The sequence below is a fragment of the Maniola jurtina genome, chromosome 13, assembly GCF_905333055.1.
Source record: "Maniola jurtina chromosome 13, ilManJurt1.1, whole genome shotgun sequence".
NCBI lineage: Eukaryota > Metazoa > Arthropoda > Insecta > Lepidoptera > Nymphalidae > Maniola > Maniola jurtina.
In genome coordinates this window covers 13015092-13042433 of record NC_060041.1, presented here as the reverse complement: position 1 = coordinate 13042433, position 27342 = coordinate 13015092, and the positions used below count along the sequence as shown (strand labels likewise).

General features: G+C 37.2%; 3 protein-coding genes across 9 annotated transcripts in view; 1 reads left to right on the top strand and 2 right to left on the bottom strand.

Moving 5' to 3' along the window:
• The first annotated feature begins 670 nt into the window (after positions 1-670).
• On the top strand, positions 671-27342 carry LOC123871027 (dynein axonemal intermediate chain 7 homolog). 7 transcript variants are annotated; one of them, XM_045914560.1, is made up of 25 exons: positions 671-801; positions 1780-1801; positions 2883-3008; positions 3656-3699; positions 3863-3932; positions 4502-4599; positions 5972-6063; positions 6868-7001; positions 7538-7590; positions 8276-8413; positions 9141-9215; positions 9863-10062; positions 10887-11053; positions 11488-11623; positions 11900-12000; positions 12274-12349; positions 12707-12792; positions 21167-21323; positions 21806-21948; positions 22309-22384; positions 22830-22983; positions 23763-23911; positions 24580-24649; positions 25216-25317; positions 25859-27342. In XM_045914560.1, exons 1-25 carry the CDS (start codon positions 778-780, stop codon positions 25994-25996), a joined length of 2631 nt encoding a protein of 876 aa, XP_045770516.1. In that variant the 5' UTR covers positions 671-777; the 3' UTR covers positions 25997-27342. The 7 variants fall into 7 exon arrangements, with proteins under 7 accessions (XP_045770516.1, XP_045770518.1, XP_045770521.1 ...); XM_045914563.1 differs by lacking the exons at positions 671-801; positions 1780-1801 and adding an exon at positions 2181-2256; XM_045914564.1 differs by lacking the exons at positions 671-801; positions 1780-1801 and adding an exon at positions 2305-2327.
• Positions 13004-20060, bottom strand: LOC123871029 (toll-like receptor 13). Its single transcript, XM_045914567.1, has 8 exons — positions 19765-20060; positions 19035-19195; positions 18320-18462; positions 17041-17212; positions 15049-16401; positions 14710-14843; positions 14089-14216; positions 13004-13904 (listed from the first exon to the last, which is right to left on the bottom strand). Exons 1-8 carry the CDS (start codon positions 19779-19781, stop codon positions 13691-13693), a joined length of 2322 nt encoding a protein of 773 aa, XP_045770523.1. The 5' UTR covers positions 19782-20060; the 3' UTR covers positions 13004-13690.
• The window catches only part of LOC123871026 (TBC1 domain family member 1), a 61619-nt gene continuing 55189 nt past the window's right edge, over positions 20913-27342 (bottom strand). The window contains exon 26 of the mRNA XM_045914557.1: positions 20913-20923. The gene's annotated coding sequence lies outside the window, so the exon portion shown is untranslated. The remainder of the gene's footprint in view (positions 20924-27342) is intronic.

Genomic DNA, 27342 nt, shown 5'->3' with positions numbered 1-27342 from the left:
GGGTCACTGGTAGAGATCTCTTATAGAGATAAGTGGCCAGTGCCGTGGAGGACTGCAAACCCTTCTCAAAGTCAAAGTCAAAGTCAAAAGTCAAAGTCAAAATCATTTATTCAAAGTAGTAATTACGATATAATGGTGATAATTAATCACGTAACTTAAAACTAAAACTACGAAGGTTCCAAACGCGCCCAAGTCTGAGAAGATCCCGTAACTAACTCAGCCGGGTATTCTTTTTTTTTATTATCACCAAATAATGAAAAAAGAAAAGATAAATAATAATGAAAGAAGACTGGTCTCAGTAGTGGGACGGAGATGGGTTGAGATGATGATGATGATATTAATATTATAATGCTTCGTTGGTTTATTATTAGACCTACATTAAACGGTTGGGAATCATGAGGTCCCAGGTTCGAGTCTCGAGTCATGCTAAAAAGAGTTGCCTATTGGATTTTTTGGTATGAAAATTTTCGTAGTAGCCAGGGGTTGCAAAGTTGGTGGTATAGAGAAAGAATGATGAAAATCAGTTCAGTAGTTTCAGGGTTTATCGATTACAAACAAGTAAATCTTTCCTCTTTGTATGTAAATATCCGCTTTGAATATAAATAAACCTTTTTTTAATTCGCTTCACTGACAATATGAATCAAATGTCAAATCTTGTTAATTGACTTGCATTGGTGTCATGGTGTCAACAGTTGTTTACAAACACTAACTTTGTCACTGTTATTTTATTTTAAAATTTTATATTTCTGAATTTTTATTTTATGAAATTTTAGAAACATGGCTAAGAAAGATAAAAAGAAAGTAAGATTTGTCTGTTTTTTTTTAACTTATTGTTTTAAATACCTACAACGATCCTATTATCATACTCTCTTACTGAATGCTTACATGATGTTTACTTACCTTTTTAACCCCCGACCCAAAAAGAGGTGTGTTATAAGTTTGACGTGTGTATCTGTGTATCTGTCTGTAGCATCGTAGCTCCTAAACTAATGAACCGATTTTAATTTACATAGTTTTTTTTGTTTGAAAGGTGGCTGGCTTGATCGAGAGTGTTCTTAGCTATAATCGAAGAAAATCGGTTCAGCTGTTTGAAAGTTATCAGCTCTTTTCTAGTTACTGTAACCTTCACTTGTCGGGGGGGGTTATAAATTTTTAATTTACACTTGTTATTGAGAGATGCCTGCGCTTGCTGACCGTCATGCCTGTACAGCATGCCTGAGAAACGGAGCAATTTATGAGACCTAGGTTGAAGCACGCTGCCTAGAAAATGCCCATTCACTCACTCTTGCCAGGAGATCGCCAACGGCGACTTTTTGCAGCGATACAGTAGTGGGTACAGATGTAAAAACGATACATACGTTGCAGCTGATCCGTGTACCTTTGCCCACGACTCTGCAACGCTACTGTCGCGATTCAGAATCGCGTTCACGATACGCGCGACTGTATTGCTACAAAAAGTCGCCATAGGTAATGTCCCTTTTAAGCTATTTCCGAAGTATTTCACTGCCAAATCAATAGCTTAACCAAGTCTCAATTATAGCTCAACGGTTATAGGAGCGGACTGAAATCCAAAAGGTCGGTGGTTCAAACCACACCCGTTGCACTATTGTCGTACCCACTCCTAGCACAAACTTAACACTTAACTTAACTTAGTTGGAGGGGAAAGGGGAATGTTAGTCATGATTTAAATGACTAATATACTTTTTATAAGAAAAAGAAATCAGTTACTTTACTACCACTTACTCACTGTTTAGTTCACAATTCCGTTTATTTTTTCAGCAAAAAAATGAAGAGCCTCCCGGTACGTTCCGTTCATTTTAATATTTACTTAGTTATCGTCTCAAACTTTTTTTAATTGTGAGATAGGCTTGTGCTTGACGACAATCATACTTAAAAAACAATTATGAGGTCTACCTAGATTGGAGCACCATTGCCTAGAAGGTGCCATCTAGTTTTCCTTGAGTTGAAATGGGAGAAATCTTTTATTTCTAGTAAAAGGCATTTTAGCAGCGATTTTATTTTTATAAAAATAGCGAGCAAACGAGCAGGCGGATCACCAGATGTTAAGTGATTACCGCCGGCCATGAATTTACAGTACCAGAGGAACCGCATGCATTGCCGATTTTCAGGAATTTGTTGGTCCGCCCCTTGAATAACCCCATGTTGTAATCTAATGGGAACACCGCAGAAGGGAGTTCATTCCACAGTTTGCATGGAAAGAAGGATCTGGCACAGCGGGCGGTCGAAGTGCACCAGGTATCTACCCAGGTGGTGAGGGAAGCGAAGTTACTTTCCGGAGGATTGGAATGGCAGTCGAATAAGTACTGGTGAAATTATTCGTCACGAATGCTGCGACATGACGCACCGCATTGACTTTAGCAGCGTTTACTGTTTCCTATAATAATATTATGAGTGAGCTAGAAGAGACGGTAGCTACACAATCGATTAAAGTAAAAAGGATGATTTTAGGACTTCGTCTGCGATGGCGTTTGCTAGCGCGCGTGCTGTGCTTGTTTGGAGTGTTTTTTTTTCTTAAGAGTGGTTAGTTTTTGTGTTAGTTGGTGTTTTTTGGTGGTGGAACTGACTGGGAAGCGCTCTAAAGGGGCGCCGCGCGTATGTCGGCGGGCGCCGGCGCAGATGGAGTCCATACTTGTATAAATTCAATAACTTGAAAATATCACAAACTTGACATTGGCTAATCAGATTTAAAGAAAAAAAAAAAGGATGATTTTAATCGATTATCATGGGACGGGCTGCGCGTACTTTTGTCTTTATGAGGGAACGAGATAGTGTACTTGATTTAAATCGATTAAACTCTCATGAATGAGAGAGAAAGAGTACAGCTTCGCTTCTTTTACACGTTTTTTTGTCTTTTTCTTCAGATGCTGTATTGCAAGAAGAGGTGCTGGTTGCAAGTACAGACCTCGAGCAGGAGCCTGAAGAGGTCCAGTATACCGACACTTCGTATACAAGTGCCTCTTTTGAGTCACTACCACCGGTCGTTGAAGGTACCCACTCTTTTTTATCACAGAGCAAGGATAATACGTTATCTATTACCTTTTTTTTTACTGCAATCCCACCTGGTGGTAAGTGATGATGCAGTCTAAGATGGAAGCGGGCACACCTGGAAGGGGTATGCCAGTTTTCATTAAACCCATACTCCAGTGGTTTCTACACGGCACCGTGCCGGAACGCTAAATCGCTTGGCGGCACGTCTTTGCCGGTAGGGTGGTAACTAGCCACGGCCGAAGGCTTCCACCTGACAGATAGACGAAGCTCCCTTCCCCTCCGGGTCAGAATATAGGCGGCGTCGAATCTGTGTAATGTGCGAAGACTTTTACTGGGTTTAGCCAGAGAAATCATTATAATAGTTTTATCAATAATCTATCACTATAGAAACTAACGATAGGTACGTCTGTCTGATATTATACCCTCTACTTTTTTAAGGGTGGTAAAAAATGTACACGGAAGTGCTTATAAATTATACTTTTTAACATATATAATACAAGGTGAGATACCTCAATCATATTGTATTATATACATAATCTGTTTTGCATTTGCATAAGTTTATTATCTCTCCAAGTGCATTTATTTATTTTTTAAATACAAAAAGTTTATATTTATCTTCAAAGTATACGAGTGTAATATGTTTCAGAACCAAAAGCAAAGAAGAAAAAGGGAAAGAAGAAGGCTGAAGAGGTAAGGAAATATAATATTAAGTACACAATGAAATATTTTATACTTCACCAATTTATAATAATATCTATTTCAATAATATACCTACCTATTTGTAAATTTGACAACAAATATATTAAATATATTTAATTGACAAAATTTTGTAAATATTAAACCCATTTTACAGGTTGAAGAAAAAATTGTGAGAAAAACCAGCAGTGAACTATTTCAATGGTCTGAAGAGTCACTACCACAAGGTTAGCAAATACGAGAAATTTCAAATTTGTCAACACGTCAAATTAAATTTAGTATAGAAGCAGGCGTTATTTTGCGGAATTCAATGATATACAAGGAACCAAAAGCTTAAAACGTTTCGCCCCGACACCGGGACATCCTCAGTTTTTTTTTTCATCTCCTGAGGATGCTCCGGTGTCCGGGCGAAATGTGCTTCGAGTGGTGTTGGGATTTGTGTGGTGCTGCGTGGTGGTGGTGCGTATGGCTTGCTTGGTGGCTGGCTTTTCCTGCATGTTTATCAATGGGAGGGCAGGCGGTGCATGTCGCATGCTGCATGTTGCACCATACAGATTTCTTTGGTTTGGTGGATTATATCAAATTAAGCTTTTAATTCCTTATACGTCAAATAAGTTAAAGATTATCCCGCGATCGAAAAATCAGTTCTTAGGGCCGATTTTTCAATGTCAAATAACTTTTATCTGAGGAATAAATTTGACGTATGGACAGATTTTTTAAGTCTGAGCAAAATCAAAGTGCGCCCTGTAGATCTCAACCTTAGGATCATCACTCTCAATAAAAATGTTTTCAACAGAGGAAGAGAAGAAAGTCGAGGAAGAAGAAAAGGTTGTAAAAAAGAAGAAAGGCAAGAAAGAAAAGAAGGCAAAAGAAGAAATACCAGACTTTGAAAAAGTAAGTCAGCTTTATTCTTTTGCTTCTCAATCCAAAATGGTGAATTTATCTTACGCCGGGCTCGACCCTCCATGGTGTAAGGTTCAAAGAAGTGCAAAGTTAAAAGTCAAAAGTCAAAATCATTTAGTCAAAGTAGGAACAATTGTACTTCTTTTGATGGTCGATATTGTTAAATTTGTACGATATAGTGATGATAATTATTAATTACGTAACTTAAAACTAAAGCTACGAGGTGTATGACATTGTAAATGCAGTTATTCATGCTAGATCAAGAGAGACATGCAACCCCCTGGTTTTTGGGTGTCTGGCAGGGTGTTACCACTTTCATTGTGCACTGTCTTGCAATGCATGACGTGATTTGACGTGTGGTGTGTATCTGTGTATCTGTGTATCTGTGTATCTGTCTGTGGCATCGTAGCGCCTAAACGAATGAACCGATTTTAATTTACTTTTTTTTGTTTGAAAGGTGGCTTGATCGAGAGTGTTCTTAGATATAATCCAAGAAAATCGGTTCAGCCGTTTAAAAGTTATCAGCTCTTTTCTAGTTACTGTAACCTTCACTTGTCGGGGGTGTTATAAATTTTTAATTTACACTTGTTTACCTGTTATCTCCCAAAGCCACCATGATCCAAACTTCATAGTCGCTGATCGTTGCTGCATGTGTTGGGGATTGATACGCAAATAAACTTTCAGCTTTTATAAAATAACGAAGCTCTGGTACGCGCGGGCTCTCATTATAATGGGGAGGACTCATGCAATCATTGCATAGATATCAAGTATTGGAAAGTTTTACAGGTCCTTACACGTGCATGATACGTGCATGTCACATAAAGAACCATAAAATATTACTTTAGAAGCCTACGACACATTTGCATTGATTATTTCCATGTCTTTTTTTCATATTTTGTGCAGTCGTGTTTAGTCTACTGTGAGTATAGGGCGAACTAAATGATCGAAGCAAAAGTTCGTTGCTTTTATTTACATTAATCAAGCTTATTATCACTTTTATAAAGTTTATGATAAATAAAATCCGGAGAATTATTGTTATTTCTATCTAATAATCAATTTTTACTATCATTACTCATTAGAATTCTTATTAATTATTTATTATTATCATCTGAATTCCTAATAATTTTTGATTCTATTCTAATATTGCATTATTAATCGCTTTATAATTATATTTTGTTTCAATTCAAATCAGTTTCTTAAACTTTGAGTTTGTTGATTTTCATTTTAACATTACTCTATCTCACCTAACTTAAATATTTATAAAGGATTTTCCCTTTCCTAACCTAACCTTAAATACTTAAAGATTACTTAAATACTTATACTTAAATACTTAGATACTTAAATGCTTAAAATTAAATAACAGCCAAAGAATTGGAAAAAGATGAATAAGAAGGAAAGAGAAGCATGGCTTCTGGAGCGAATGGAAGAGTGGCGGGCGGAGAAAGAAGCTGAGAAGTTAGTTTTTAACCCAAATGTTGTTTTTAACCCCCGACCCAAAAAGAGGGGTGTGATAAGTTTGACGTGTGCACTGTGCATCTGTGTATCTGTCTGTGGTATCGTAGCTCCTAAACTAATGAACCGATTTTAATTTAGTTTTTTTTTGTTTGAACGGTGGCTTGATCGAGAGTGTTCTTAGCTGTAATCCAAGAAAATTGATTCAGCCGTTTGAAAGTTATCAGCTCTTTTCTAGTTATTACTGTAACCTTCACTTGTCGGGGGTGCTATAAATTTTTAATTTACACTTGTCATCTCATATTATCAATTTCTAAATCACGTCTTTTTAGAGATCTCCATTTGTGACGTAAAATACGAGTTTTTTTCTGATAGTTAATATGACCTTCTTCAATCGTCGTATTTCATGAAAACTTAGAAGTCCGCGTTGATTTAATTTTTTCAAAAACCCGTGGGAACTTTTTGATTTTTCAGGACAAAAAATAGCCTGTGGCCATCCATCTCTAGGATGCAAGCTGTACCAAATAGATGATCCTTGCGACCCGTGTCCCGTGGAATCTTTATAATATCCCGGGATAAAAAGTAGTTTATGTTCTTTCCTGGGATGCAAGCTATCAAAGCCAAATTTCGTCAAAATACTTAAACAGATGGACCGTGAAACGCTTACAAGCTGAAAGAGAGATATATCTACGTTCGCATTTATAATATTATTATTAAATACTTATGGATATTATGGGTTACTAACGATGTAGTTCATAGGTACTAAATATAAGTAGATATAATATAATCTACTATCTCCCTCTACAGACAAGCGAAATTAGCAGGAGCGAAAGAGAAAAGACTGACCCTGGCACGTGAAAGAGCTGAGCTGATGGCAAAGGATAATGCTGAACAAGACACCAGAAGAGATATCCTGGCCAAAACTTGTAACCTGTTTCAAAGTAAGTAACAAGCAACTGGCATAAATTAAAAAATCCGTCATGAACTTTAAGATAAATTCCAAGGAAATGTAGAGCACCCTTTGATTGAACTTTCTCAATGTAAAAAATCAAATTATTTATACAGGATGCTATAATTAGGATGCTAGTAAAAATGAAGATAGGTGATAGTATTCGTGATACCACAAAAAAATACGCAAATAAAATAAATCTTGTATTTTTAAATGTTCGCAAATAAAACATTTCACTGACACTAGAGGTCAATGATCGTTGTGTAAATAGGTGCCGCGGGCTCCATTCCGCGCTAAAGAAGGGGCATTGACCCCGAGTTTTGTACGTTATACATACTAAAATATCACTAAAACTACAAGTATAAGGCAAATTGTTGTTACGATTGAATTTTAAGTATTTAGGTAGAATAGTAATAGCGCTAGGTTTTTTCTAGCATTTTAATTACAGCCTTTGTAATATATTTTGAAATTCAGTTTAGCAGTTTAGTTTTGCTACACTATAACTATCACTTTATGATGATGTTTTAGGATTTGAGAAGCAAAAATTCGACTTCGCAAGGAAGAAGCAGCTTGAAGCAGAAGTAAGTGTGTTTTTCTTTTACCATAGTTGTATATCTGCATGAGGTCTGATCCTCCTTGTCCAAAACCTTGTTTTTCCTTGTTTCATAATTTATCTTGTCTACTCCTCTCACGAATATACAATTTCCATCTAAATATACTTACTTACTAGTTTATGCCCGCGATTTCGTCCGCGTTTTCAAACCCCTATTTTACCCCTCAGGAATTGAATTTTCAAAAACTTTTCTCAGCGGATTTCTAAGTCATAATAGCTATCTGCATGCCAAATCTCAGCGTGATCCGTCCAGCAGTTTGAGTTGTGCGTTGATAGATCAGTCTGTCAGTCAGTCAGTAAGTTATTCACCTTTTCCTTTTATATTTAGATTTTATTTTTTATTACTATATAACTATGGATAGTTGTTTCGTTATATCATCTAGATTTATTTAATAACTAGCCGATGCCCGCGACTTCGTCCGCGTGGATTTAAGTTTTTCGAAATCCCGTGGGAACTCTTTGATTTTCCGGGATAAAAGGTAGCCTATGTGCTAATGCAGGGTATAATCTATCTTCATTCTAAATTTCAGCCAAATCCGTCCAGTAGTTTTTGCGTGAAGGAGTAACAAACATACACACACACACACACACACACACACACACACACACAAACTTTTGCCTTTATAATATTAGTGTGATGTGATCGTTCATAGTGGCAACAATATCTCCGCTGTGATGGTCTCCCCGACCCCCGCGTGGTGACTCAGATGAACACGTACATACACGTGTGGAGGGAGACCGGGGTGTGCGACGATGATGAGCTGGACAAGAGGTGTCTGGAGGCGTTACCTGTGAGTAACAGACCTTTTTTAACCCCCGATCCAAAAAGAGGGGTGTTGTAAGTTCGACGTGTGTATCTGTGTATCTGTCTGTGGCATCGTAGCTACTAAACTAATGAACCGATTTTAAATTAGTTTTTTGTTTCAAAGGTGGCTTGATCGTGAGTGTTCTTAGCTATAATCCAAGAAAATCGGTTCAGCCGTTTGAAAGTTATCAGCTCTTTTCTAGTTAATGTAACCTTCACTTGTCGGGGATGTTATAAATTTTTAAACGACTTTTAAAAAAGGAGGAGGTTCTCAATTCGTCGGAATCTTTTTTTTTTTTAATTTATGTTCCCCGATTACTGAAAGACCCCTGGACCGATTTGGAATTTTTTTTTGTTTGAAAGGGTATACTGTGCAGGTGGTCCCATATAAATTTGGTGAAGATCTGATGAATGTCTTCGGAGATGGAGAACAGAACTCCTCAATGGATAAGAGCAAATTGCTCGCAATCACGTGTAATAGTTTAGTAAAAAGTAGGGCAAAACTGGTCATATCATATTATAGTACAGTGGGCCACTAAACTTGTGAAATAATAAAAAAAATCAAAAAACATTTTTTGCTTTTTAGTGTTTGTGGTTTTTAAAGACGGTTTTTTTTTATTATCATAAAGGCATAAAATATTATTTTTATTATCATAAATAATTAGAACTATATTTTCAGTAACAAATTAGGTCACTTAAAAAGATTTTTGTAGATGCTGGAAATGCTGGAAGAATTTGTGGCAAACTCACGACAGTACACCGCTCTGCAAGCTGAGAGCTACAATGAGGTAATTAAAATTAAATTGCCCGTCGATTTCACTTGATAGTAAGTGACGATGATTAAGATGAACGCGGGTTAGTTTTGAAGGGGTACGGCAGTTTATTATTATTTAAATCGTCGATCCTACACTTGATCTCTCTCCGGTCGTGTCGAAAGTCCGACCAATCGGGTATGAAAGTAAGGAAATAAAGAATGCACCTGTATTTGCGCATACACTTGTGCACTATATCTCCCGCACAGATGGCTAATCTCCGTGGAGATTGGCCACCGCGGCCGAAATTCGGTCGGGAGGACATTATCCATACTAATATTATAAATGCGAAAGTCTGTCTGTCTGTCTGTATGCTAGCTTTTCACGGCCCAACAGTTTAACCGATTTTGATGAAAGGTACAGAGTTATCTCACATACCGGGCCCAGACATAAGCTACTTTTTATCCCGAATCGACAAAGAGTTCCCACGGGATTCTTAAAGGTCCATCCCTTTAACCTATTTATATGTTTGGTTCAGAGGTAGCCTGCGTCCCGGAAATTGACATGGACAATATTTTATCCCGGAAAATCAAAGAGTTCCCAGGGGGTTTTTGAAGAAACCTAAGCACACGCGGATAAAGTCGCGGGAATCATCTAGATATTATTGTTTGATTCTGCACTAGGTCCGTGTTGCATTGCGCGAGCAGCTCTCCCACGCCATACAATGCGCCTCGTTCACACTACTTCGAGACTTGGAGCACCGTCTGAAGTGGGACTCCATCAAGCTGGCCACATACCACAGGGAGTTCAAAGGGTTGAAGCTGAACATTTGGGTCGCTGTGCCCTTGCCGACCAGGAAACCTAAGCCCGTTGAGCCTGAACTGTAAGGGATTTAGCTTTCATATCTTCAGATGACCAGATTGCAATCATATCAATCCTCCATCCAACCCTTCCTTATGTGATCGACATCCAATTTACTCGCACGAATCTTTTTTGCTCATCGTTTTTGGTACGAAACGAACCACTAAGGTGTAGGCTGCCGTGTTCTCTGCCATGTATAACCTAAATACCTTCAAAACAAGAGTGAATGGGCATCATCTTGACAAGCATGCTCCAACTTAAACCTCGTCATTGCTTTTTTAAGCATGATTGTCATCAAGCGTAAGCCTATCACGCAATAGAGAAAACTTTATGATAAATGCTATCAAGTCTAGCACAACACGCCCTTCGTGGTCATTATGAGCATAATTACATATTTTCCAGCAGGCCTATATTCTCGTCCAGGGTAACTTGATCGGATAAGGAAGGAAAACCAAGTATAGTGGTTCTTATTAGGGAGAAGCCCTATATTAGGCTGATAACACCCACAGGTTGGTGATGATCATGATAAACCTAGCTCTAAAAGTACGACAGCTTATCAAACTAAAACATCTTACAATATTCGTGGCAAACGTGATGATATGCTAAATTCCACCTTTTCCTGTATCCTTCCACCACTTTAGGCCATTCTAAGGATGACCTGAACCTTTTCCAAACTGAAAAAGCCCTGAATCAAGCCTGAGACATGAAACCACCTTTTACCTATACCAAAAGTCATCAGCACCAAACCTTATTCCAAAATTTTCTTCGAGTGGTTCTTGTCTGAACCTTCTGATAATTGCAGTAATCTCACATCGGTAACAAAAATCTGCTGTCTTTCTTTTTCAGGGAACCAGTTGAACTGTCGTTCCCTACCATGGCAGTGGCGGTGAAACTCCCAAAAATCATAGACGGGTCATCTGTATGTGTGCGAGCGGCGCGCTCTACCATCGATTTGCTTAGCGAGAGTTCGCGAAGTTTCCATTTGAGCCACGAAATGCCTAATAGATATGAAGGTAAGTTTAACTACAAAATCACGGATGCAATTACGAGTTTCTATAACTTTCAAAACTAAAACAGGCGAGATACTTGATAAAGTCAGTGATTGTAACGAAAACTATGCTTGTAAAGGAGAAACTGACTGACTGAATATATCAATGAACAAATCGACCCCTGGATCTAAAACTTGAGATTTTGTATATAGGTTAGCTATATAACTCAGTGAGTGGTAATCGAGCTATATATAGTATAAAAAGATCCCGCTAAGAAAGGATGTGGAAAAAATTCAACGCGATCTGTAAAATCTAAATCCAGATGAAGCCGTGTTAAAAACATAGTGTAAAATAAAAAAAATCTTAGAACAAATCAACATAACGTGATAATATCGAAACTGACAATATTTAGATGAAGAAAATTTTATGGGTCCTAAATAAATTCTTTTTAATTTTAGATCTTTTTACTTTCAACGTAAAAGAACACACCGAAACGTACAAAATTAAGAAGGAACAAGATGAAATTAGAAACAAATTCTACAAAGAGATACGAGAAAAGATCAAAGAAGTCGAAAATTTTTTGAAAGCCAACCCGTAAGTCCTCAATCAACTGCCACTTGCAAAATATACTACAGCAATAAAAATATCAAAATGGTAACTTGATGTCTACACATTGCATGTAGAAATTGCCGAAAAGCCTATTTTTTGAGCGTCCTTAGTTTTCAATGATCCGCAAAGTCAAAGGTACTTACAATATGGCATATAGGTATCCTTAGAAGAAAATTTTAAGTCATAATAATTATTATGAGTCAAGCTTGGACTAGGAGATAAACTCATGTACTGTTTAGATCATTCTTCTTTTTGTTAAAGATACACAAAAAACGAAAAAGAAAAAGAAGAGCTAGACAATCTCAACTTGGCTGAACCGCCATTTTTGCCAGATCCCAGAACTTTTATAGCTGAAGAAAATGGTGATAAGTTGTTTTAATATCTTACAAGCCTTTATGGAAATATACACACACGCATACACAAACCCACATGCACACTCACAAAATCACTACAACTATAAACAATAATCTAATATAAAAACAATAGTCATATAATTTTCATAACACAAGCAATGGCCTGACGGTGCATATGAAATATATTGTGTAAAAATACAAATAAATAAATGATGATTGAATTAAGTATAAAATTATTATATTAAATTACAATATTATTATCCTGTTTTACTCATGTTCTAGAGAAGGCCTTTGCGAAATACCTAAAGTCATGTTTGACGAGGACAAGAACTGGAGAGCTGCAGCTAAGAAAATACAGGCAAGTTCTACTTTGTTTTTTAAGAGTATGATTTTTTAAATCAAATGTCACCTCTTTAAACCGTCAAAGCAAAGAAGTTTTGTTGGTAAACTAGAAGGGAAAAAGGTTTTATTCGAATAACTTTTTAGGAACTTATTTCGAATCGTAATGCAAATTAATTACCCTGGTTTCGGAATTCCGTTCCTTCCGCGAAAGACCAGCAAAACACTCGAAGTTTGCTTGGAGAGTAACTGCTTTCTTCAAGAATGCATGCCCATTTAAACTACTCGTAAATTATATTTCCTTCCTTAAAAATGTATCTTAAATCCCTTAAAATGTTTCCTACTGTGTTTGCAACTGTTTGATTTTATCTTTTAGAATCACTAATGGTGTACTTAATTTGGATCTATTGGTAACGCCACCGCAACCAAAAAAGATACGAGAAGGAATATTATTGACTACATGTAAGTGAAGAGCTTTTTTCTAAATAAAAAAAATCAATAAGTATAAGGAAAATATTCCGTTTATGGCTTTAGGTTTATGGAATACTTGAGTTTTATTTTTCGTAATGAAGAAAATTTAAAATGTAGAAAGTGCATTAAGTTAGGTAGGAAAGTAGGTAGATACCTACCTATTGTTTCAATTGTATGTATAAGAGTAAAACTGTCTCCAAAAACAACAAAATATAAATGAAAATATGAATTTAATATCAAGTAACAACAGAACAAAACTTTTTAGTTACATTTCTACACTGAGGTAAGCTTAAGACTAAAGGACTTCAATAAGTACCCTATTAACAACCTACTGTTAAATAGAGGCCTTATCCAATGTCCAGAGATTTTGAAGCTACTATTCTTACTATATACTATTTCTGTATTTCTACCAAACTGAGTACTGATACACCGAATTTACCAATTTCGTGCAATTTTTGAAATCTCAGTACTTTATTCATTGACTTATACAATTTCAGCATAAAGACACCAGTAATATTTTTTTTTGTATCGATTTTTGATTTAAAATACAAATCAAGCGATTTCAGGTACGAATCTACTGATTTTAATAGGCCATACAATCAATTTTTAATTTTGGTTTTGAGGACCCCTGGGCTAGTTATTGAAGAACTATCTATATCATTTTTACGTTTCCTGCGTTACTATGTTGCTATATTATCTTTAATATAATCATCTGCAAATCTTCGTAAATACAGCGTAAGATCACACTCGAGATCTTTTTGAAAACCTTTTGTCAATAAAAGTCTTCTTGGCTTTGTTTTTCCTTCAAACATAATACTAACTTTATAGTGGTCTTACGCTTACTGAATTAGTTTCATCTCAGTATCGTCCGTATCTAACATACAAAGTCTCAGGCTAAAGATACATTCTCTGTACTCTTCAACTTATGTGTAACAAGACTCTTTTTCATTCTTCTCCAAAATATACTCCGTTCCGATTCTTCTTGCGGCCATACGATGTAGGTTTTAGTTAACATCAAATAGTGTAGAGTATTTGGTCGAAGACGTCTTGGTATTTCTTCTAGAAGAACTAATATGAGATCTTCTCGGCGGGTTTCTAGCAACCTGAAAAGAGGTATCTGATGTTAACTGCAGTTAGAGAGAAGAAAAGAGAAGAAAGAGTGAACTCAAAATTTTGATTTTGAACTAACCCAAATTGAATAATTCGGGATTCAGCAATGACAATAAGTAATTCCATAAAGAAAATTTGAATTTGAACATCATAGTTACCCTTAAATAGTATAGTTACCTATGTTGAGCAAGATGCATCTCAAATTGACACCACTGGCTCAGCAGAAACCTCTTGGAGATGATCAGCATGATCATCCGAGAACGATCCATGCAGGATACTATGTTTTCCAAAATTGAAAGACCAACCTGAAAAGGCAGGATAGGTGCCTTGTTGAAACATAGATTACATGTTGAAACATCAAAAAAAGATTTATAAATATTGCCAGGGTATGTTTTAGCCTGACGTGTCATTCAAAACTGATTGTCTGATTGTTGGATTCCGTAGAGAGTTCTATTAGCGCAAATTGGACCTCCATAGCGCAGTTCTTATCAATTGTAATTTGGGAATTCATTATTTGTCAATAGTCTCTAGTCTAGTGATGGTGGCTGGTGAAAGACTTCGGCCGTGGCTAGTTACCACCCTACCGGCAAAACCATACCGCCAAGCTATTTAGTGTTCCGGTACCACCAGGTGAGATCGCAGTCAATGGCTAACTTGTATCGAAATTTTTGTTGTTACTTTGTTCACATAAGTACAATATTTTGATCTCGTTTCTTGATGATTGTTTTAATAATGAGTCAAATAGGTATTTTTAAATATTTTGAATTGAATTGACAGAAAAAATGTGATATTGCTCACCTGAAAATCTCTTTCATGAAGACATACGCTGACATTACAGTCCTTTTCCACGTGAGATAGCAGATTATCCAAAACCCATTCTCTGTCTTCATTGCAATAGGATACAAACACATCATAGTGGAAAATTGTGCCATCTAAAAAAATTGCATTAGGTGTCAGATGATGCCACAGTATAATATAGACAATGGTTATGATTTAATTTGACAGTTAAAATCCTGTTCTATAACACTTACTTATCGTCAATACTATGTAAAATAAGATAGCAATTTTTTTAAACCTATTAGTTAAGTATTTCTGAATAATTACTGATAAAAAAATGTGTTAGGAATAAATTATTACCGTCAGAAGAATCATTTTTGTTGATCAAACTTAACGTTGCCGAATTCCGTATCGTTATCAAAAAGTATTTGAAGTTCTTTCTAAAAACATAAACACACAACAAGAATGGTAGTAAGATTGTGGGTAAGAGGAGTAGAAGATATTTATCCCAACTTTCTAATATTTGTTCTTCCATACTACCCATGTCTTTATTACTTGCCGTGCAACTTGGTACATTATAAAGATCTATAGATTTTCCTTCAGATACTTGAAGACATCTGTATTGGCTTGAATAATCTGCGTAGTCCAATAGTAAATAATTTCCACTAACATTGTGATTAAATTCCACGTCACAAGCTTCTCTTTCTTCACAAAAAGTTGTAATATTCCTCCTTTCACGTATAACATTATTAAAATCTTTGAATCCAGAATGAAAAGCTAATTTAGGCTCTTCAGTATCTTCACCGAATCCTTTGAAGTACGTGCTATTAAAAAGTAATTCATTGTTTGATGCAACTTCAAACATGTCTCTCGCATGACAATTGCAAACGAGGAAATTTCCAGATAATCCCAAAAATGAAAGTTGTTTTATATCATTATACATTTCTCTTGATATAATATTGATATTATTGTTTTTCAATGATAGAAGTTTAAGCTTAGGCATTAAACTAAAGGTGCTGTTAGACCACGACATCATTCTGTTATTGTCTAAATCAAGTATTTGTAAATCTGCCAGAGTCTTAGCCACGTTTGCTGGTACTGTATTAATCTCATTATTAGATAACTTTAGAATTTTCAGATGCGTGAAATTCATAAAACCTTCCATATTTTTCAAAGAAACATTATCAGCATACAGCACTTCTAAAGTTTTTTCTATGCCTCTCAAGATTCCTGGTGTGCATATTACGTCAGCGTTACCAGAGACGTCCAGTACTTTTAACGACGTACTATTAAATGTGCCGTTTCTTAATCTTCCTATAGCTGAATAACAAAGGGATAACCTTTTAAAATGCTTGTCAAGGCCTGTGAATATACCAAGATTTCGCTGTCCCAATCTCGTGAAAGAAAAATCTAAAGACTCCAGTTTTAAATAACTAAAAACATTATTCGACTCGAAAACTAAATCAGCCAGGTTGCCATTCTCATCGTAAGCGTAATTCTTACTTAAATCTAAATGTTTCAAACTTTTCATGGAATCGAAAGCATAGGATTCAATAAAGTGTATATAGTTTTCGCTCAAGTATAATTTCCTCAATTCAGGCATCCTCTGAAAGGTGTAATCACCAAGAACTTGTATTGAACACTCTCGAAGATCTAACTCCTTTAGAGTGCGCATTGGGTGCATGTGAAAACCTGCAGACCAGGTTGTCAAAACTGAAAATAAACAAAATATTTTAGCCATTTGTGAGGTGTGTTCTTAGTTATAGAATACTAGAGGATGCCCGCGACTTCGTACTCGTGGAATTAGGTTTTCAAAGATCCCGTGGGAACTGTTTGATTTTCCGGGATAAAAGTTGCCTATGTCAATTACATGGACGCAAGTTACCTTGGTACCTTTTATACAAATTGGTCAAGCGGATGGATCTTTGGGAATCCCGTGGGAACTCCTTGATTTTTCGGGATAAAAAGTAGCCTATGTCCGTCCACGGGATACAAGCTAACTCTGTATCTTTCGTCAGAATCGGTTACTGGAACAGTTTACTGTTGGGCCGTGAAAAGGTAGTAGACAGACAGACAGACACACTTTCGCATTAATAATATTAGTATGGATGTTATATTTTGTGGGTTACACGCAGATAAATCGCATATCACATCTTCGTGGGTTGGGTGGTATAATTTATATTAGAACTGTGTTCTAGGTATTCGAACTTACTTCATGGTTTTATTAAAATCATTAGTCTTTTACTTTTATGACGTTTTATTTCTACGTAAAACTTTCTCTGTGATTTTCTCTTATTCGATTTGGCTTAAATTAGCCCTATAATAATTCTTAACCAAGTAAACACAACTTACTTCGTCTCCGAGATTGGTCCGAAACCGACAATTCCTGGGCATCAGTGGCGTTCAGTTCAGCATCATACATCTCAATATATGGGTCGAGTATTCCAAAATTATTACCGTAGAGGGTCAAAAACTCTAATGTATCAGCCAATCTGCGACCATGGTTGTCCTTTAATTGGAACACCTAAAAGAGCCAAACAAATCAATTAATTAGTATACAAAAGAAATTTAAAACGAGAAAGGAATGAGATGCGCGTCTATATTTTTAGAACAAAGTACCTACTAACGTAGTTTTGCTTCTTTAAAATTAAAAAAATTGAATGAAAAAACCGTGATAGCCTAGTGGCTGAGACGTCAGCCTCCTATTCGGACAGTTCGGGAGTTCGATTTTAGACACGCACCTCTAACTTTTCGGAGAACAGTTATTTAAATAAAACCACTTGCTTTGCGTGAAGGATAACTGAAAACCTGAGAGCCCTCCATAATATTTTCAAAGGTGTGTAGCAGCCATGCAGCGTATGATAGATAACTTGATAAATAAAAATACCGCTACATATTAACTTGTATTACTTGGGCTGTATTTACAATATGTGCTTTGGTTACAATTAAAACTGTGGTAGAAAAACGAGGGCCGGAGCTTGATGCTAGACCGAGGCGTTTCGGTCTTGATGAGCTGAAGTGAATTGGTTGAATCGCGCTGCCCGGGGTTCGTCCAGGCCAGCAAGATATTTTGTATCGTTTCGAATTCAAATTGTGTTCTCTAAGTGACAGCTGCAAAGTGTGTTGCTTTCTTCGCAGCTGCCGGTCTTAAAAGAGGCTGCATGCCTCTACAGGTGTGCAAAGTCTAGTAATCCTAATATTTGGCTAGCCTGGTGGATAACAGCCCAAATTCTTTTCATTTGGATGATGGTGACTATCGAAGGAAGCTCTCTCACTTGATGACATGTTTGCGTTTACCATAATTACTATGACACTACCTGAGATTAAGGTGTAGCAAGCTGAAGTAGCAATGGGCAGATCATGTCTGTCGCAGAACAGATGGCCGATGGGTAGACGCGTGCTGGAAGGGAGACCACGTACTGATACACACACATACACACACACATACAGTGATATACACGTACAGTGTGAGATGAGCTCCAGCCCGCTGGACCGATGACCTGAAGAAGGCGGTGGGAAGCGGGTGGATGAGAAGGGCGAAGGACCATGTTTGGCCATTGGTGGTGCGCTCTTGATAAGCCTTATGTCCAGCAGTAGACGCTAACAGGCTTTAAATTGACTGATGTCTTACCGAAGGAACTCGCGTCAAAGAGCACCTGGCCAGACTCATGTATCTGATGTGTTGTGGTCTTGGTGACTTCAACCCGGACAACTCTTGCTCCAGAGTCCTCGCTACACTCGGCCTGTTTGACATGTCGATTGCGGCGTTTATATCTGGAATTATAAAATCAGAATTTTTGGGAGCCTTTTCTAGAAGTAGCAGATCCGCAGAAACTTTCTTATTCACTAAGGAAAATATTTTTTAAAGAAATTATGGAGAAAAACCAACACTAAATTTTCCAAACCCAATTTTATGACATTTGGAAGCCTTTTGTTTGAAAACTATAAATATATGTATTTACTTATATGTTTAGTTTATAGACTAGCGCTTGGCTACAATCAGACCTGCTGATGTTACCTAAGATGGAGCACGCTTGCCTAGAAGATGCCTATTCACTCTTGAAGTTACCCATATTAAAAGTAGAGGTGATATCACACTAATATTATAAAGGCGAAAGTTTGTGTGTATGTGTGTGTGTATGTTTGTAACTCCTTCACGCAAAAACTACTAGACGGATTTGGCTGAAATTTGGAATGGAGATAGATAATCCAGGAGGATTAGCACATAGGCTACTTTTTATCCCGGAAAATCAGAGAGTTCCCACAGGATTTCAAAAAACCTAAATCCACGCGGACGAAGTCGCGGGCATCGGCTAGTATATAATATCTCAGAGATATTGGCTTACCGACGTATGGAGTGAGCTGGCCATTTTCGTCCACCCATGATTGCAGATCTGTCATGTATCCTGTGAGACATCGTGCGCCCTTCGGGTCGTCCTGCCAGTCCTTTCTAGTTTTGCCGTTGCCTCCCACCGCTGTAGAAATGAGCAGAATATGGCAGTAAAGTCTGGAAATAGAATTTTTACTTATTTCTATTAAGCTGATCTTTAATTACAAAAAAAAAAAATCTTCGTGAAATATTGACGCGTGGCATCCAATTTAATAAGTTATAAAAGTAAAAACCAAATTAGGTAAAAGCTTTTTTTTTAAGTTTTATTCCAAGTTGTTTGAATAACAACATAGGGACAAGTCGACTAATAAAAAAACTTTTAAAAACAACAAACAACACTGTATCCTATATTATAAATTAAAAATACACTAAACAATGATATAAATAATATTAGGTAGGTACCTACTTACATAACCTAAATTTTCTAAGTTATACGTTTTAAGCAATTAAATATAACTTGCTTAAAGGTGCCCACGCACTCGAACTGAACTGCAGCTGAACTGCGCGTCGCGGCAGCGCCCCGCACGATATTCTCTCCAGCCGCGACGCGCGGCAGTGACGCGCTACGCGGTACGCGATTGAGCGCTACTTCGCCAACAAACTGCGATGCATTTGGCGAGATATATTCCATAAGGATTTTTTTGTGCCTGTAAATTAATAAATTAAAAAAAATGATGATTACTTACACAGCTCGAATAATCATTTTATAAAATCCATCAATAATAATGCTTTCACGTCACTTCAACACTTGAAAATCCATATTCATAAACACTCGTAGAGTCATGTAATGATAGATTTTATCAATTCTATATAGGTACCGTATGTTTGTTACACTTTTAACACCCTTCCACAAAACTTTACTTGACTGTAACTACCTCTATACTGCAATTTTGTAATTATTATGCAAATTCACAAAGTCTCTAAGAAACTTTTGTGAATAAAATTAAAATACAACGTTATTGTATTGAATAACAATAATTTGTTATCTAGTGATAACGGTCAAATTATCTTATCCTAAAGATGTTGAAGGCAAAGTGGCAAATGACGACGAATTGTAATATGCCTGGAACGGATTTAAAATTATACATCTGATCTGAAAAAGTTAAAAGAACTGTTATCACTATTTTCCATATTTACTCACACTCACTCACACATCCAAATGCCAATAAACTAAATTAAAGTTATTCCAATTTTCTCGAGTTACATTTTCAGTGCAATATATTTTCTACTAGTAACATTATTAATTGCCTTTCTTTAAACGTTAACGTAAATCAAAAGATCGAAATATTTTGGGGGAATCACCAATTTCTTTGCTTGAGAATTTTCTTTGGGAGAGGTTGAAACTTGTAACTTTGTAATAATTGACATTAAAATTGTAATAAGAATAACTGACATTGTAATTGTAATAATTTACATCGAATTTGTAATATTGACATTTGCAGCTACGGTTTAATATAATGTTTATTTTGTCTATTACATACTACCTAGCCTCTCCCACTGTTTAACTTGTAATAAACTGGGTTTATTACAATTTGTCAGATTTTCTAATCTTCCACGAACATTGGTATGCCATAGATACGAGTGTTATCCTTTTCTCGTAATATGACGCGCTGATTGGACATGATCCTATTATATCTTATCAATAATTTATATTTACCTATCACTTGTCTGTACTAAATAATGTATTGCGCTGGAATGCAATATATACCTAATTAAGAAGCTAAAATGAACTCGCTTTTAAGCAAAGTAAGCGCATATTGCCCGTGTGATCATCATCATCATATCATCACCATCTTCATCAGATAATGAAATTTCTCCATAGTGATTCTCAAAAGTATGTTAAGTCTGGTAATCAGTACTTGGTCAGCGTTGTGGTTTAGGTCTTCTTTCGTTCTTTCTTTATTTTTTCTGGGCAGGATTCCGCACTAAAACGTTCCCGTCGATTAATATTATGAGTGCAGTGCCCCATCCCGCCAGAGGATAAACTACGGCCTAAACTTTTCTCATTCTGAAAAGAGACCCATTCTCAGTAGTGAGCCGGCGATGGGTTGAGTGAGATGATGATGATGATAAGTCATTCTCTTCCAGTAGAATTACCGAAGCAGCTGAAACCTTTGAAGTACCAAGTGCAGTACCGAGCACCGTCCCCTCCACCTCCCGGAGTGACGCGCACTCCTGAGGAGATTGAAGCAGAGATGAAGAAAGTTGAGATGCAGTACGAGAAACTCGCTCTGGTGTGCATTGAGTGAGTAGACCAGTTTGCTTCAGTAACTGTAGAACTACCCAAGATCTTTAAAAACCTAAATCCGCGTGGATTTAGGTTTTTAAAGATGCCGTGGGAACTGTTTGATTTCCGGGATAAAAAGTTGCCTATGTCAATTACATGGGCGCAAGCTACCTCGGTACCAAATTTCAAACAAATCGGTCAAGCGGATGAGTCTTTAGGAGTCCCGCGGGAACTGTTTTTTTTCCGGGATAAAAAGTAGATGACATCCTTCCCAGGAATGTATCCTAAGTCTGTACGAAATTTCATTAAAATCGGTTCAGCGGTTGAGCCGTGAAAGCGTAGCAGACAGACAGACACACTTTCGCAATTATATTATTAGTATGGAAGTATGGATTTGACGCCTGCAAGTGTAGGTAAATAAAGCTTCGACGTTTCAAGTTTCCTAACCCTCGTGAATTTTGTGCCCCTGTCCCTAAAGAATAAAGGTGATAATTTTCCAGCCTCCCTCAAGACGTGATGTGGACGGACCCACCAGTCATATGCCAATGGCAGGAGCCAAGGCAGCTGTGGACCACCAACTACGTCAACGATTACAAGTTCAATGAGGACAAACTGACTGTGCAGTTCAGGACTGGGGTGCTTTGTGAGTTCCATCCTTTTATCGCAGCTAAGACAACGCCCTTCATGTTTGCGGATGAGTTGGCTTCACGGTTATAGCACTTGAAGGCAACAATTTGAGAAAATAGCAGCACTTAGTGAATTTTATCTCTCTTTGGCATTTCAACCTGGGGTCCACATTTACTTAGACCACAGCGCTCACCAATGCGCCAGGTTGGTCGCCTAAAATTTAACATAATCACTATAACCCTAAATAAATGTTTTAAAATAAACTTTCCTCTTGAAATGTGTGAAAACTTCTAAATGATGGAGTATCGCACTCCTTAAGTTTAGATTAAGTCATGAAAAAAGGAAAGATTTTTTTCATGCATCATTTTCTTTCCAGGGCCAATTGGAATTGCAACACTTCGATATGGAAATTTGCCATACCAAGGGTGGGACTTGAAACCAGACCCGAACGGGTAAATGCGTATGTTTACATAAAATAATTATAAATTGAATTGTAAGCAGAATGTTAGGGTTCCAGTAAAATCCAGTTAACCTTGATTGCCAACCTCCGATAGGAGATGGCTTTAGAAGAAGAAAAAGATGTTACGGTTAGCAATCTATCGACAGTTTATAATCTCGCGGGATAAATTACAGTCAGTAAATTGTATTTAGATACAATTTTACGGTAGCATATGCATCAAGAACCCCGGTACACAATATGTTTCAATAATTTTAGATTCTTGTGTATATACTTATTATATTTGTGGGAATGAGTGTAATATTTTAAAATAAAATTCCACAGGCAATATTAGACTTGCCTTTACAAAAGTTTATAAAATCCATTAAAAGTATGCTCCTGGCAAAAGCTTATTACACAATCGAAGATTATGTAAATCTCACTGTTTTGTTGGAACACAGTAAAGGCGTAATAATCACGGTGACAGGCGTGTGCATCACCGTCACTTGGCTGTGCATCGGCAACAAGGTGCGGCTGAAGTGGATAGCCAACGCGACCACCAGCGCGCTGAAGGACCACTTCAATAAACCCTACAGTGTCAAGAGAATGGTGCAGGTAAAGTAGTCTACAGCTAGTAACTTTGAAGTAGTCTACAGCTTATGATTGTGTTAGTTTTCCGTGCGTGGTTAGGTACTCCAGTAAAATGCCACTCATAATATGTTTGTTACATTTGTATTCACAAGATATCCATAATAATCCATACTTAATTTTTTTTTTATTTGTTTTTTTACAAACTTTACTGTGAGGCCCTGCCTCCTGATGAAGTCAAAACTGTGTTTCAGGAGGCAGAAACAGGCAGAAGATATTATATGTAAATGCGAAAGTGTGTCTGTCTCTCTTGTCTGTCTGCTACGTTTTGACGGCCCAATCGCTGAAGGTACAGACTTGTTATACATCTCGCGGAAGGACATAGGCTACTTTTTATCCCGGAAAATCAGAGTTCCTACGGGATTTAAAAAAACCGAAATCCACGCGGGCGAAGCGGCGGGAATCCTCTAGATTACAATAAGTACCTATACTGTATTTACATCAATGGTTCGACCAGATATATCGCCTCGTTCTGGTGCGGAACGTAATTTAAGACTTCTGGATCATGTCGCTCGACAGTGGTTGATGAGGCTCTCGGGAAGAATGATGCTCTCGGAAGTCCACGAGAGCTGCAAGATTTTCCATCCGTTCCAAATTTGACTTTGATTGTTCCAACTAGCAGCTGTTTAAAAGTTTTCTTAATAGTTGTCTGCCAACCAGCCAACATCATCGGCGTGTAGAGGTTACCACTTGCCAACCTCTACATCTGGTGTCAAGCTCAAGTCTACATTTGAAAAAAATTGCAGATAATGCGTGAAGCAGCCTGCGACTTCTTCCCGGACTTCGACGCTCACAATCACATAGAAAACACCTGCCCCAAAGAGTGGGTGATGGAGAGACACAATTATCACGCCATGGCTTTCCTATCCAGAGCTTACAACTTTCAATGGAGCAGGTAAGAGTATGTCTCTTCTCACAACGCTAATACCATAATCTACCACACTTCACACACCGTCGAGAACACTATGGAAACTCTCAGGCAGGCAGGATTCATAACAATGTTTTCTATCACCGCTAAAGCAAGTGATATTTAATATCTTAAAACGCCCATAACTCCGATAAGATCTAACTTTTCGGAGTGCGTTCTCAAAATTGAACTCCAGACCTCCCGAAGCTGAGGCTGACGTCTTGACCACTGGATATCACAGCTCTTTTTTTTTTGCTCTCTCGTCTGGCTTTACAAAGATTAGCCAATGTCAAGTTTGTAGTTATTTGTAACAAGTTAGTTAAACTATACAAGTATGGACCCCGTCTGTGCCGGCGCTCGCCGACATACGCACAGCACCCCCTTAGAGCGCTTTTCAGTCAGTTTTAACAAAAAAAAAACACTCCAAAAAGGCAGAGCACGCCCGCCAGCTAACACCAACACAGACAAAGTCCTATCACAGCTCTTCAGTCAATTATTTTCACAGCTCTTCAGTCAATTATTTTCACAGCTCTTCAGTCAATTATTTTCACAGCTCTTCAGTCAATTATTTTCACAGCTCTTCAGTCAATTATTTTCACAGCTCTTCAGTCAATTATTTTTCGAAAATTCTAGTTCATTCAAGCTATTACTTACAGATGGAATGTCGGGGCTGGGAGCCGCAATATCATTATGCAAATCCGAGAGGCAGTTGATAAGAAAAGAGAGGTACTTTTAGTATATTTTATTTTAAGACCGTGTCCCCACTAACTAGGTGGTGAGTGGTCACACAGTGCGCGGGTGAGTGGTTGCTTCCAGTTTGCCTTCCTAATTTTTAAATGGAGTGTCCATACAGCGCGTAATGTACGCAGTTTGAGACGTTTCAAATTCAAAATATTTTACTCAATTAAACTTTTACAAGTGCTTTTGAATCGTCGAAGTTTACCACTGGTTCGGAATGCCGTTCCTACCGAGAAGAACCAGCGAGAAACTCGGCGGTTGCTCTTTTCAAGTGTTCAATTTACAATAATATGCCATACGCGAATAAGTTATAATAAATACGTTTCGCTTGCAAACTTACTCAGTGAGGGTTGATTCGCAGCGAACGATGCACGCAGTACATAATGTACCTACCCTTTAAACGCATACTTTCCCTGCCAAGAGATTGCCAGATCGCCCCTAACTCGACATATCGGTCAGCCGCTCACTTTTCGATGGGGACACGGTCATAGAATTTTAAATTGTAAGTACCAAACTTGGGAGATTTCAAACACTAATTCAATAAAACATTTCAGGGCAAGTTCCAACTACTGCAAGTGACGCCACAGCGAGCTACGATTCTGAAATGTATTGAACTATCTCAAGAATTGAGTTTAGAACCAATAGTTGGATTACAGGTGAATACAGAATGCTTAGCGCCAGTTCTTGTTTACTTTCCTTCCTGCCTATGTACCTTACTTTAGTGGTCATCTACCTCGCTGGCTAGACACCGCGTTTCTCGCTTCTCTTCTATCAGGGGCTTCACGATATCTTACGGCTATATTTTTTATAGATGATGCCCGCGACTTCATCCGCGTCGATTTAGGTTTTTCAAAAATTCCATAGAAACTCTTTGATTTTCTGGGATAAAAAGTTGCCTATGTCAGTTTTCGGGATGAAATCTACCTCTTACAGAAATTCATATAAATCGGTTGAACGGATGGGCCTTTGAGAATCCCGTGGGAACTCTGTGATTTTCAGGGATAAAAAGTAACCTATGTCCTTCACGGGATGACATATATCTGTCCCTTTTATCAAAATCGGTTAAACTGTGGGGCGGTGACAGCTGCTCTGTGACAGTGTCTGCTGACAGACAGACAGGCGGACTGACAGACAGACAGGCGGACTGACAGACAGACACACTTTCTCATCTATAATATTAATATTTTCTATTTCCAGTTTTACCCGGACCTATTCACTCTGAACATGTCGTACGGCTCCGTAGACGCGCGTCGAATCACCTTCAACATGAAATATCGACTCGTCGAAACAGTCTTCGATCTATTGCAGGAACTAAAACTGAGCAGTTACTCGTGATTGGAAGAAAACAAACTCAAAATTTATTTAAAACTTTTATTTGATCACAATATCACTTTTCTAATATTTCAATATATTTTGACTGACAATTATTTCTCTTTTAAATATGCCTTTTAAACTTAAGTTACCCGTTGTTTCTCACTAATATTTCGGCTAGTAAATTAACCTAAATTTACAGGTCTAAATATAGTGTAATTATCGCTTTTAACAATGTTTTATGTGGCAAAGGATAGCATTTGTTTTTAGACCAGCCAATTTAGTCTAGTCTAGAGATTTCGGCGTTAATACAGAGTCGCATATTAAAATTCTTTGGATACGCCTCCTGGCTAATACGACAACGTATGCTTATGGCATTTTAATTGCGACAATGGCAGTATCATCCTCACAGGTTTATATAAAAATCTTTACTTGAAAAGGTCCAGTTTAAGAAATTAGCTCTAGTATCGACTAATTTGTGGAAATAGTTGATAGTAGAGTTAATATCTTAAACTGGACCCTTTCAAGTAAAGATTTTTATATAAACCTGTGAGGATGATACTGCCATTGTCGCAATTAAAATACCATAAGCCTACGTTGTCCTATTAGTTTACAAATTGTGAAAAACCAAATTAAATTTGAATTTCGCGGGCAGGCCCGTCGCTTCCACCTTAAGTTTAAAAGGCTTTATTATTTTAACAAAACGAAATGTACGATTAAGTAACAAAAATATAGAATTTTGAGATAATTTTACAATAAATGGCATATAAACAAATGAAATATAGTTTTGTATCTTTTAAAAATAAAATAAGCATAGATCTGTTTAACCCTTACTTAAGTACCTAAACAAGGGATAATACATACAATTGGTGTGATTTTTTAATAACATTTAAGTTTACATACATTTACCTATAGCACAAGATTCACAACATTCAAAATATAACTATAAAAAACCTTCAATATAAGTACACAGGTTTTTTCTGTTTTGTTTTACTTTTTTACCACAAACTCTCTGATGACCACTTTGATCTGTTACCGAACCGTACTATACGGGCTGATTCCACAAAGTTAGTACCATTATCGCTAAAAATATGTGCACTATGACCACGTCTCTTAAAGAATAACTAAAAGCCCTAAATGTTCAAATCTGTAACTGCATCTATGATCATCCACAGCCCACATTACGATGTCATATGAATACTCATTAGGGTGGTTATGCATATAAAAAATTACTTATAATTATATTTACTTCTCTTTATTTTAGAAACGCTAAATAAAAATAAAGGCTGCGAGTCGAGACTAATGACTAAGAAGCACCTAGGATAGACTCGTGACTAGTCGGGCATACTACATGAACAAACTAATGTAAA

Excerpts from the sequence above, each read along its gene's own strand:
- LOC123871027 (XM_045914560.1), top strand. The coding sequence starts at position 778 with ATGGCTAAGAAAGATAAAAAGAAA. Across the intron at positions 8,414-9,140 it reads GGTGTCTGGAGGCGTTACCT|ATGCTGGAAATGCTGGAAGA; the intron begins GTGAGTAACAGA and ends AGATTTTTGTAG. Across the intron at positions 25,318-25,858 it reads AACCAATAGTTGGATTACAG|TTTTACCCGGACCTATTCAC; the intron begins GTGAATACAGAA and ends TTCTATTTCCAG.
- LOC123871029 (XM_045914567.1), bottom strand. Across the intron at positions 14,217-14,709 it reads TTCATGAAAGAGATTTTCAG|GTTGGTCTTTCAATTTTGGA; the intron begins GTGAGCAATATC and ends CTGCCTTTTCAG. Across the intron at positions 13,905-14,088 it reads ATGCATCTTGCTCAACATAG|GTTGCTAGAAACCCGCCGAG; the intron begins GTAACTATACTA and ends ACCTCTTTTCAG.